This window comes from Camelus dromedarius, chromosome 12 (genome assembly GCF_036321535.1).
Source record: "Camelus dromedarius isolate mCamDro1 chromosome 12, mCamDro1.pat, whole genome shotgun sequence".
Classification (NCBI taxonomy): Eukaryota; Metazoa; Chordata; class Mammalia; order Artiodactyla; family Camelidae; genus Camelus; species Camelus dromedarius.
The window spans coordinates 2140424-2151068 of NC_087447.1; the positions used below are offsets into that span (position 1 = coordinate 2140424).

General features: G+C 62.1%; 1 protein-coding gene across 2 annotated transcripts in view; it reads left to right on the forward strand.

Annotated features, from left to right (window-relative positions):
• KCNQ1 (potassium voltage-gated channel subfamily Q member 1) overlaps positions 1–9448 on the forward strand; it is a 320726-nt gene extending 311278 nt beyond the window's left edge. Inside the window, exon 15 of one of the 2 annotated variants that reach the window (XM_031448224.2) lies at positions 8168–8299. Coding sequence is in view for 1 of the 2 variants with exons in the window: in XM_031448221.2 (XP_031304081.2) it covers positions 8168–8398 (231 nt within the window). In the remaining variant the exon portion in view is untranslated. Of the gene's footprint in view, positions 1–8167 lie in introns of both variants that reach the window. The other variant, XM_031448221.2, reaches the window with a different exon arrangement.
• Positions 9449–10645: the final 1197 nt, after the last annotated feature.

A 10645-nucleotide genomic window follows, 5' to 3' on the forward strand; every position in this document is an offset into this window, starting at 1 on the left:
GCAGCAAGAGACAAAAAACATAATAAACCAGTGATGTCAGTGTGTGTCCTGGAGGAAAAGAAAGTAGATGGAGGACCGAGGTCTAGGGGGCAGGTCGCTGCATTTCACTCAGAGCTCAGGGAGGCCTCGTGAGAGGGGAGAATTGAGTAGAGATGTGATCAAGGTGAGGCCGTGAGCCATGTGAGAATCCAGGAAGACATTCCGGCAGTGGTGGCCGAGTGAAAGAGTGGGAGGAGAGCAGAGCCGAGGCCCCTGCTGGAGCTGCCTGGCAGTGGGGAGACCCTCTTGGGATATGACAGTGGTGGCATGGTCTAAGGCCTGGCCTCAGGAGCTTTCAGTGGTGGAAGGGAAGGCCACGCTCATTTGAGCTGAGGTTATGTGTTGTGGTGGAGGACCGTTTTCTAGGCAGGGGAAATGGCACGTGCAAAGGCCCTGGGGCAAGATCGAGAGGGATATGCTCAGGATCTGAGCAAAGGGCGTCAGGGAGGACTGTGTGAGGGGCCGCAGAGCCCCAGGGGCTGCAGAAGGAGGTTAGATTTCACTCTGGGTGCACTGGGAATTCTGCAGAGGGAGGCAGCTCAGCCTGGCTGGTCTGGAGCGAACAGGGCAGGGGAGTAGGGGCAAGTCAAGCAGAGGCGGTGGCAACAATGCCAGCCAGGGATGCCACTGGCCTGGGCAAGGGGTGTCTGAGGGAGTTGGATTCTGAGTGTGTGCTGCAGAGAATGGGTGGGAGGTGGATGAGCACCAGGGGAATGCAATGCTTTGTTGCTCTGTGTGGGTGTCGGCGCCACTTTCTGAGATGGGAGGACAGGGTTGGGGGCAGGCTCAGGGCAAGTCTGAGTTCTCTTTGGGATCTGCTGCTCCAAGACGCTGCTAGACCTGCATGTGGTAGAGACAAGGTTCTGGGGCCCAGGGAGAGTGCAGAGCTGGGGTGCAGACTTGAGGGTATGTGTGTATGAGTGGTGCCAGCAGGCGGGAGTCCTTGTCTGGGTGTGGAGGGTGGGTGAGGTGTTCCTGGCTGGTGATCGCAGGAGAGACGGGGGCCTGCAGTAACGGTGCTGAGCCGCACCCCTCTAAGTGGTCAGCCTGGAACAAGGCACTGCTGAGGGCCCCTGGTGGATGCCAGGCACTGGTGGGTCTGCCCTGGGTGAGCCTGTGTCTCTGGGGCAGGTAGAAGGGCCTTCTCCCCATAATGATGCTCTCTCAGAGGGAAGCCACCTGCACTCCTAAGGGGTGCTCAGCAGGAAGGGTCTCGGGGTGAGTGGTGGCACTGTCCAGGCCCTTGGCCACTTGGCATGCTGTCCTGAGGACCCAGCTGAGGCGTGGCTGACTATGGTGGTGGCTCAGGTCACCTGATAGCATGGCTCCCTCTGGCCACCCAGGAGCCAGAACAGTGAGAGATTCGAGAGACAGCAGCCAGGACAGAGGCCCTGGTCTGCAGCCTCTGAAACTCCCACCCTGGCTGATTCATGATGCCAGCCAGTGCACTCACCCCAGGGACCACTGCACATCACCCACCTCTTCTGGCCAAGGTGCACCCCCAGTCTGGACTCTGCCTGGCAAGAGGACCCTAGGAGCCAGGCAGAACAGCTGGGGTATCAGTGACCATGGGCAGAGAGGATCTGTCTCCCAGTCAGGAGAGTTCCCCCCATGCTCTGTGGGGCGCCCACTGCCCGCACTCTGAGCATCCCGTGCAAAGGCCCAGGGGCCGAGAGGTGCAGGCAGATACACTTGCGCTGTCTGGCAGCTCAGGGAACGATTTGGTGGAAGGTGCAAGGAATTGTGCAAAACCACACCAGGGTGGCTTGTGCATTCTTGGACACACTCTCCCTGTCTTTGTAAAGCCCAAGTTCTCGTATGCACACGTCTACACACACACATGCTGACTGGCCTTGTGCAGGAATCTTCGTTCACAGTCAGGCCACGCCACACACAGGCATGATGGTACACGTGCTTACAGTGATTACCGACAGTGACTGTCAACAACAGACTCAGTATGTACATGTATGACTGAAACCTTGTGCTGTACACCAGCATAAATTGACACAACATTGTGAACTGACCATGCTTCAATTAAACAAAACAAAACAAAACAAAACAAAACAAAACAAAACAAAACAAAAAAGGAGACTTGATCAGCATTTGCCAGATGCTGAGCCTTGTGTCCAGTGGTTTCACGCATTAATTCATTCAGTCCTTGCAACATCCTACTAGGGGAAATTCTGCTATCATCCCCATTTCACAGATGAGGAAACTGAGGTTCAGGGAGGCCAGTGTCTCGTCCAAGGTCACCCAACCAGGAAACCAGGAAGCAGAAGAGGCAGGACATGAACCCAGGCAGCTTGTCCATGTACCCAAGCCATCTACATGGACCCAGACCTGCTCACATGGGCACGTACACCCAAAACACGTCCTCCCTCGGGGGCCCGCCCACAAACACGGATGTGCGCATCGCAGCCTTACACACGCGCCCAGTGCACACCCAGCCCTGCAGCCGTGGGCCCGGCTCTGAAGCTGCCCCCCCGAGCCAGATGAGTGCCCCGCTTGCTGCAGAACAGAGCGCTCGGGCAGACCGGCTGCCCCGGGGACGGGCGGTAAAACCTCAGTGGCTAGAAACACGGTTGAGTTCTCCAAGAGCTAAAGCACTAAAACAAAGTCATAAACACAATTACACTGTCTCCTGCCATAAATTACGACGTTATGAAGCGCTGTGATCTATTTCCACTCATACCAGGCTCTCTGAGACGGTCCAGCCCCACGGGCTCTAACGAAAGGGTGATTTACGGGTGTTATTCCCGTGTTCCCGCCGTGCGGGAGGGGCGTTCCCAAGCCCGGAGGAGGCGCGGAGGTCCCGCGGGCAGGACGGTTCCCGGGGCTCTGAGTCGAGGCGCCAGGTTAAGTAGTGCCCACCTTATCCATTCCACACGCATGAACTGGGCCCTGTGTGTGCTGGCAGGGACGGGTAGGGGAGCAGGCTCGTTCTGGTGGGAGAACCAGCTAAGGGGCGCACAGATACAACCACACTCTGAGGGCCGTGGCAGGAGGTGGGGTGGCCTCAGATCGATGCTTCTGGTGAGACCCGAGGATGAGGGGTGGCTGATGAAGGCAGGGGAGCAGCAGGGGAAGAGGCCCTGAGGCAGGTACGTGCCACCACGTTTGATCAGCAAAGTGACCTGGGACAGAGTGAATGAGGATGGAAGAAGTGAGGGGGTCAGAGAGCACAGGGGGCAGGTCTGGGGGCCATGAGAGGGACGTAGGCTTCTCCTGGGAATGAGACGGGCACTCAGGAGGGTGTAAGTAGGGCAGTGATGTGACCTGGTTTGCGTTTTGAAAGGACCACCATGTAGAAGTATGCTGTGGGAGAAGGCTGGCTGGCAAGCTACTGGAATAGTCCTAGCATAATAAATTGGGGGCCATGGACAGGCGGGCAGGGGTCTCTTGGTTTCTGCTGACAGAATATGGAACATGATGCTGAGATTTGGAGACTTTATCTGAGCTGAGGAAGATGTAGAGGGAACAGGGTGGGCGCTGAGAAGGGGCTAAATGATGGGGCGGGAAAACCGTGCTTTCATGGCCTGAGTTTGGGCCTGGGGCCCAGTGGGGTCTAGTCGGTGGTCTTGGGTATATCCCTGGCCTGAGCCTGGGTGCTCAGGGTCAGAGGACAGCAGACCACAGCTACGACGTCAGAGTGGCCCTCCTCCTGTCATGGTCAGTGGAGAGAGGGTCTAGACTGATGTGGGGATGTGGGGATGCAGCCAGTGCCCTCCGCTTTGTGTGGTTTCTCTCAGTGGCACCCATTACCCTAAAAACCAGTGCTCAGCATCACCTGCGTGTGCTGGAGGGCACAGGGGGCAGAAGTCATAGGTCACTGTGACACCCCCCTCAGGCAGCAGCTTGCAAGGGCAGGGGCAGGGGCAGAGCCTATGGGGTGGGGCAAAAAATGGTATTCTATGGAGACGAAGGACCCAGAAGTCCCGGGGGTGGTTGTGGGAGGGGCAGGTCCACCTGAAACCTACTCAGGGGCCATGAGGTCCCAGGGGGCAGTGTCTTCTCTCGCAGACTCAGTCTTTCCGGTGTCCAGCAGGGCCTGATGCCCGAGGCAGTGGCCTGCTGCAGCCTTGCCACCCCAGGTGTGGCCAGCACATGGCTAGGCCCTGTAATGGGGGTGGGCACGGGCCCTGCTCCCCGCCAATCAGAATTCACTCATCAGACCCTGTGTCCTGCCCCATGGTGGGGGCTTCTCACAAACCATATGTTGGGGAGGGGTGACAGGGTGGACTGCCCACCCAGGGACCCTGAAGCCACCCTAAGCTGCCTCCCAGGGTGGGGTCTCCCCCCTCACGAGCCCCAGGCCTTGGTGTCCCCTGTCTCCTGCACACCTTTGGCCAGTGTGGCCGAGACAGCCCCAGGCCCGCACGAGGCCAGGGCCATCAGTGGGTCCAGAGCTGGGATCGAGGCCCAGCAGATTCTGCAAAAATTTCCCTTGAAGGACTCTTTTTCAAGATTTTCTTTTGAAAACAAATTCATAACCACATCAAACAGGAATCCCGTCGCTTTGGGTTTAATCACCAGCCGCCCCGGGCTCTCTTAACTGCCTGTTATTCTAATTGCTTTTTTCTCTTCTGAGGCCGCAAGTCGTCTTATGGTTATTAATTCGGTGAGTTGAGGAGGGAACAAGGGAGCTTTTGTTGGCCTTGCCCTTTCAGTCACTATCAAACAGCAAATAATGGCGAAATCCAAGATCCCCCAAACTGCCGCGCCCCAGCGGCACCCGGGGGAGCACCAGCCCGGTCCCCGGAGCAGGCACTGCCCTCCCCCAGGCAGCCGCCCGGACGGACACGCTTCTCGGTGGCCAGGGTCTGGCTAAGGCCACGCCCTCCCTCTGGCCGACTGAAGGGCTTGCTGGCGTCCCCAGCAAATCCGAAGCAAGATAACCGTGCCCTGCTCTCAGGGCGGAGGATAACACAGGGTGAGGCGACCCCAGGACTGTCCCTGGGAAGTGGTACAGCCCAGCCCTCTGCTCTGGAGGAGAAGGTAGCAGGCGTGAGTCACACTCACAGGGCCAGCACGGGCTCCTACGCCGGGCCGTCTTGCTCCATCCTCGAGACAACCCTCTAAGGGAGGAGGGGACTTCCCCCTGCCCCGCTGAGAAACTGAGGCCCAGGGCGGAAAGCCCATCGGCCATGCGGGTCTGACATGGCCACCCAGACCCACCTGACCCAGCTCGCCCCGCGCCGTGGGGCTATAGGATCAGCCGTTGAGAAGGAGGGGGGCCCACATGTGCTGGGCAGAGGCCAGGACCAGGCCTGGGGGGCGGGGCGGCGCAGGGCACGCTCAGGGAGCCCAGCGTCAGCGGTGAGCAGCCAGTGGCCCTGGGTGCTGTGTGGCACCGGGTCAGCCACAGGCTCCAGGAGGCTTGGGGGCTGGGGGGCTGGGAGGGCGCCGCAGGGCCTGGCCCACCCAGCGGTCACCACGCCCTGAAGCTGGGCCAGGGATGGAGAGAGGCCCTGTCCAGCAGGCTTGGGGCTGGGCAGGAGGAGGACCCTGCAGGGGTCCAGGAGGGCCCAGGAGGCCCCTGAGGGCGGCCGGAGGACCAGGAGGACTCGGCGAGCGGCTGGGAGGCTTTGGCAGGAGTCTGGTCAGTCGGCCGGCTTCTCCACTTGCCCCCTCTCTCGTCTCATTAGTGGTGGCATTGAACCCTCCTCCCTAGACCTCCTCTCCTGTGTGAGGAGGAGGAGGCGTGAGGCCCAGGCATCAGGCCAGCTCTGGGATTCTGGCCCAGATCCTAGCTCACCCCCGGCTCCCCCACCACCTCCAGCAGTCTGGCTAATGGGGGCACGTCCCCTGGGACCAGGAAACCCAGTGCGCCCCTCAGAGCTCCATCTGCCATGAGCAGCCGCCAAGGGGCCAAGCTGGGCTTGGAACCGAGCAGGGCCAGGGCTGGCACCCACACAGGCAGCTTCAGAAACACCAGAGCACGAGCTCGGCCTGGGGCCAGCCCCCCGCCTGCTCCCCAGCAGGGGCTGCGCCCCCTCACCTGAGCGCTCCCAGCCCTGGGACGAGCCCCTTCTCCAGCCATGCCCCACGCACCCCCCCCCCATTTCAGTCATTCTTCCACTTCCTTCTTCCCCAAGAACACCCTATAAAGGCCTCCATACCCACTTGTACTTCTGGGGGCTTCAACAGATGTTCAAGTGCCGTAAAGTGAAAATGTATGAAACCACAGATTTTCTTCTGTAATGTATTTGGTGCTTTAATTGATGCCAAACCAATCAATACCCATGCTGGGGCCGGCACAGCTCGGCAACGCAAGCCTTGCGGGACCAGCCTCATTCAAGGCTCGTTCAAGGCTGCCAGGCGTGCGGTCTCCCACGGGCCTCCCAGGGCGCAAGCCAGCAGTGGGACTGAGCAGGCTGGCAGCGGGGCCCTGGGGGCCTTGGGCCAGCCTCTGGGACGGGGTTTGGATGTGATGTTGTGCAAGTCCCCTCCATGTCCCCTCCACCCCTGTTCTCTCTGGAAGATGGGCCTTACCATCTAAGCTCAGCTTGGACCTCCTGCTCAAGCCCCCTCCCGAGGTGACTGCTTCAACCCTCCTGGGCCACTCTCCTATCCCCAGCTTGGAACCTACAGGTGGGGGCTGCAGGACCCCGAATGAGGCCCTTCTCCTGGGGCCTCAGGGCCTGTGTCTGTGGGGTGGCCTCAGTGGAGGAACCAGGGTGTCTGGCAGGCAGCTGGGGGAGTGCAGGGGTGAGGGTGCTCAGTGAGGGGCCCAGGCCCCACCTCCACCAAACCAGAGAGGCTCCACACCCTTCCCTTTATAGCCCCGGCTCCCAGATCAGATCTGTCTGGGAAGAGATTAGACCCCTCTGGCCTGGGCGATGGGGCCTCAGACATGCAGCTGTCCCTGTCCCTGGGGGAAGCTCAGGCCCCACCTGGTCAGAGGAGGCAGAGCGGGCAGAGAGCCTGGGAGGGCCTGGAAGACAGCGCAGCCCCTGTGCCAGGCTGTGGGGGCGGGTCACCAAGGCCTCCTCCCCTGGGGAAGGACAGCCCCCATCATGCCCCACCTGCCGCTGGGTCTCAGGTTAAGGGACCCTCACCCGCACCTCAACTCAGGAGAGACCCCCCCTCATCTTATCCTAGCCTTGCCTGTCCCCTCTGACTCAGTGTCCACTGCGGGAGAAGGGCTGTGACTGCCTCCCCACCCCTGAACCCTGGCCCGGGCCGCCTGGGGATCCAGCTCCGCGGGATTTGTGGCCTCTTCCCCAGGCCAACCAGCACCCAGCTCCATCCGGTCCTAGGGCAGAGATATCCGAGCCCTCAGTGGGGCCCAGAGAGGTCCAGGGGCCGTCTGGCACAGGGAGGCCCAGAGCACACACATCACGAAGTGAGCTTGTCCAACTGGACAGCCGGCCACAGCCAGCCCTACCTGCTGTCCTCAGCCCCGGTGTTGACCCTCGGCCGAGCCACTCTCCCCTGAAGAGCTCTTGCAGGTTGGCCCTTATCGGTGATGATCTGGCCACCTCCTCTCCCTCCCCCACGTTTCTAGTCTTCCCGGTGTTCCAGGCACCCAAGGAGGTCCTCTAACGGGGACCCTGGGGGAACCACCCCAAGGGCACTGCAGGCCGCAGATGAGCTGTGCCTCCCCCCAGACCCCGGCTCATGCCAGGACCTCTGCCTCTCCCCCGCTCCTGCTCTGAGGGCTCTGAAGCCCTCCTCCGACCCCTGGGCCCATTTCAGCCCCGTCCCCTCACGGCCGTCCAGCAGCCTTGGCTGAGCGCCTGCTGCCCGCCGCGCATCCTGCCCCACCTCATCCGCGGCGGGCCGCCCTGGTGCTCAGCATGGGAAAGGCCGTTGGTAGAAGCGTGGGGGGCAGTGGAGGGCAGCAGGCAGGGGAGCAGCCCTGCCTGGGACCATCAGCCCTTCCAGGAAGCTCGGCCTCCAGGTCTCAGGAGGGGGTTGCAGAGCGGGGACCCCACCCACACGTGTGCGCTCAAGTGCAGGCACGCAGGGCCACGGACGTTGTGGACACACACACGTGTTCTATACACAGGCGAGACCAGGGCCTGGCCCCGCCCCTCCCCCGCCCTCAAGGAGCCCAGATCCTGGGGCCATCTGCGCACTATGGCCGCCACCACCGCCCAGCTCCCCTCTGCTCCTGTCCCCACAGGTGACGCAGCTGGACCAGAGGTTGGTGCTCATCACAGACCTGCTGCAGCAGCTGATCTCCCTGCATCACGGGGGCCCCCCCAGCAGCCGGCCCCCCAGCGAGGGCGGGGCCCAGGTAGCCCAGCCTTGCAGCAGTGGCTCCATCAACCCCCAGCTCTTCCTGCCCAGCAACGCGCTGCCCACCTATGAACAGCTAACCGTGCCCCGCAGGGGCCCTGACGAGGGATCCTGATGGGGGTTTGGGGCCCAAGCCTGAGAGGGGAGGCCCAGAGGAGCCCCCCCAGCCCATCCCACCTTCCACCCACCCACTGGGCCTTGGCCACCCCTCCAAGGCTCCAGACATCCGGTGGGCCACGTGCCCCTCCACCTGGGCTTGGGGGCTCACCCAGACTGCCTCTTCCCAGCCAGTGGGTACTAGGATTTGGCTGGGCGGGGGGAGGGTCCCTCTTATCTCTGAGATCGCGGACCCCCACATCACTTGCATGATACTCGGGACACAGTGGCAGGGGGTCAGGCCGCGCACCCCGGCACCTGGCCCACCCTGTGTGTGGCCGGTAAGCAGCATAGCTGTGTGCCGGCCCCAGGGACCTTCTGAGGGGAGACAGAGGGCCGGCCAGGACAGGGTCTGTGGGGACTCCACCCTCAGCCTCTAGGACGCAGGGGAGGAGGCAGGCAGGGCAGGGCAGGCCCAGCCCATGCTGCACAAAGGATGCCCACAAGCCAAAGCCCAATCAAGGCCTGAGCACCGGCTCAGGGGCTCCGGGCGGGGGCTGGCTCCCTCCCTCTCTTTCCAGAGATACTGACTGGGGCCGGGAGCTGTCGGGGAGCTGCTCCTGAAGCCACAGCTTCCAATGGGGGGGACAGGCCAACCGCTGTCCCCAGAGAGCTTCACTTGGGTGAGCCATCCTCCAGAGGGACAGGCACGCTCAAGTTCCCCACTTTGAACTGGCAGCTCCTCCTACCCATTCCGGAGAAAAGAGGAGGGTCCCCCAGCCCCTCTCTGCTTGTGGGCCCTGCCTCCAGCCCCCTGCCTCGTCTGATCAGCTGGGCAGACGCACAGGCTGGCACCTCTCCTCGCCAGCTGCTGAGCCGCAGGGGAGCAGAGGGTGTCGCCATCTCTGCACCGGACGGGGCTCCTCTTGGGCGCTACGTCTCACGGAAATCAGAATAATTTGTGGTGATTTGGAATCTGCGTGTTAATGAATTTCACGGTGTGATTTTGATTCTTAATCAATCGTGCAGGGTTTTCCCAATAAAAGTGGAGTCACGAGATCGATCTTAACACTGCTGTCACCTCCGTTTCTGGGGAGTGAGGACCACCTCGGGGGCCACCTATCCTCCCGTGGAGCTGCCACCCACCCCTCAGCGCCCCAGTGCCCCTCACCCCGTCTACACCTGCCCAGGCGAGAGGAAGAGGCCTGGAAGCCCCAACCCACTGGCCTGGGCATTCTGGGAGCGGGGTCCCCCAGTGACCCAGGAGCACATGTAGGCCAGGCCTTTCCTGTCCCCTCAGCCAAGGCAGGGCCCCAGCCCACCCTCTGAGCCTTCACTCTCGCTGTTGCCTTTGCTGGGAAGTTCTCCTGACCCTCTCCGTCTGTTGACCACTCCCATGGTCTACGGCCAGACTCAAAGCCCCTCCTGTGGCAAGCGCTCCCTGAGAGCCCCTCATGAGACAGCGACCCCAGGCCTGTGACCCTCACTGAGGGGAAGGGTGAGCAGGTGGGGTCATCACCCACCAGACAAGCATGTTAGGGACCCTGTCCGCAGTGCTCACATCCCATACCCACTTCCGGGGCCACAGGGCTTAATTCTTAATTCCAGGACAGTACCTGCACCCTGCTGCCCACCTCCCACTGCTGCCCACGGGCATCTGGGCCCTTGCCTCCTCCCTGGCCCATCTCCTTTCCCCACAGGCCCTGCCTGGAGCCCTCCCCGGCCCCCCCTCATGGGCGGCATCCCTGTAGTCCCATTGGTGGCAGGTGCCCAGGTGGCCGCTAAGCAGGAATTCCTGGTCTGAGTGGCATCCAAGCCCCTGTGGGAGGGGAGGGGCCTGGGTCCCACTTTGCAGAGCCCCAGGGGCTCCTGAGACCCAGTCCTGGCTCCCACCCAGGGGACAAGGGGATGGCTGGCCTGCCGGGCACTGGCCAGTGGGGGGAGGGGAGGAGGGGCAGCACAGGGCCTGGGGCCTCCCGGCACCCACGGGGGGAGGGGCAAGAGCAACAATTACTGGAAAGGCAAAAGCTGTTGTTTCCTTGTTGAGTAAATATTTGTGGAAACCCCAGGAGGCGGCTGGCGGGAGAGCAGGCCCTCCACCGCGCCCCCGCCCCGCCGGCAGCCCAGGCTCAGCCGGGCCCTCGGTGCGCTCGCTCGCTGGCCGCCCATCTGGGCCGGGCGCGGCCCCTGCACCCAGCCCCGCTTTGTTTTGCGTATTATCAACTGTGCACAAAGTGCCTGAGTGCTTCACTCCTGGACGGGCCAT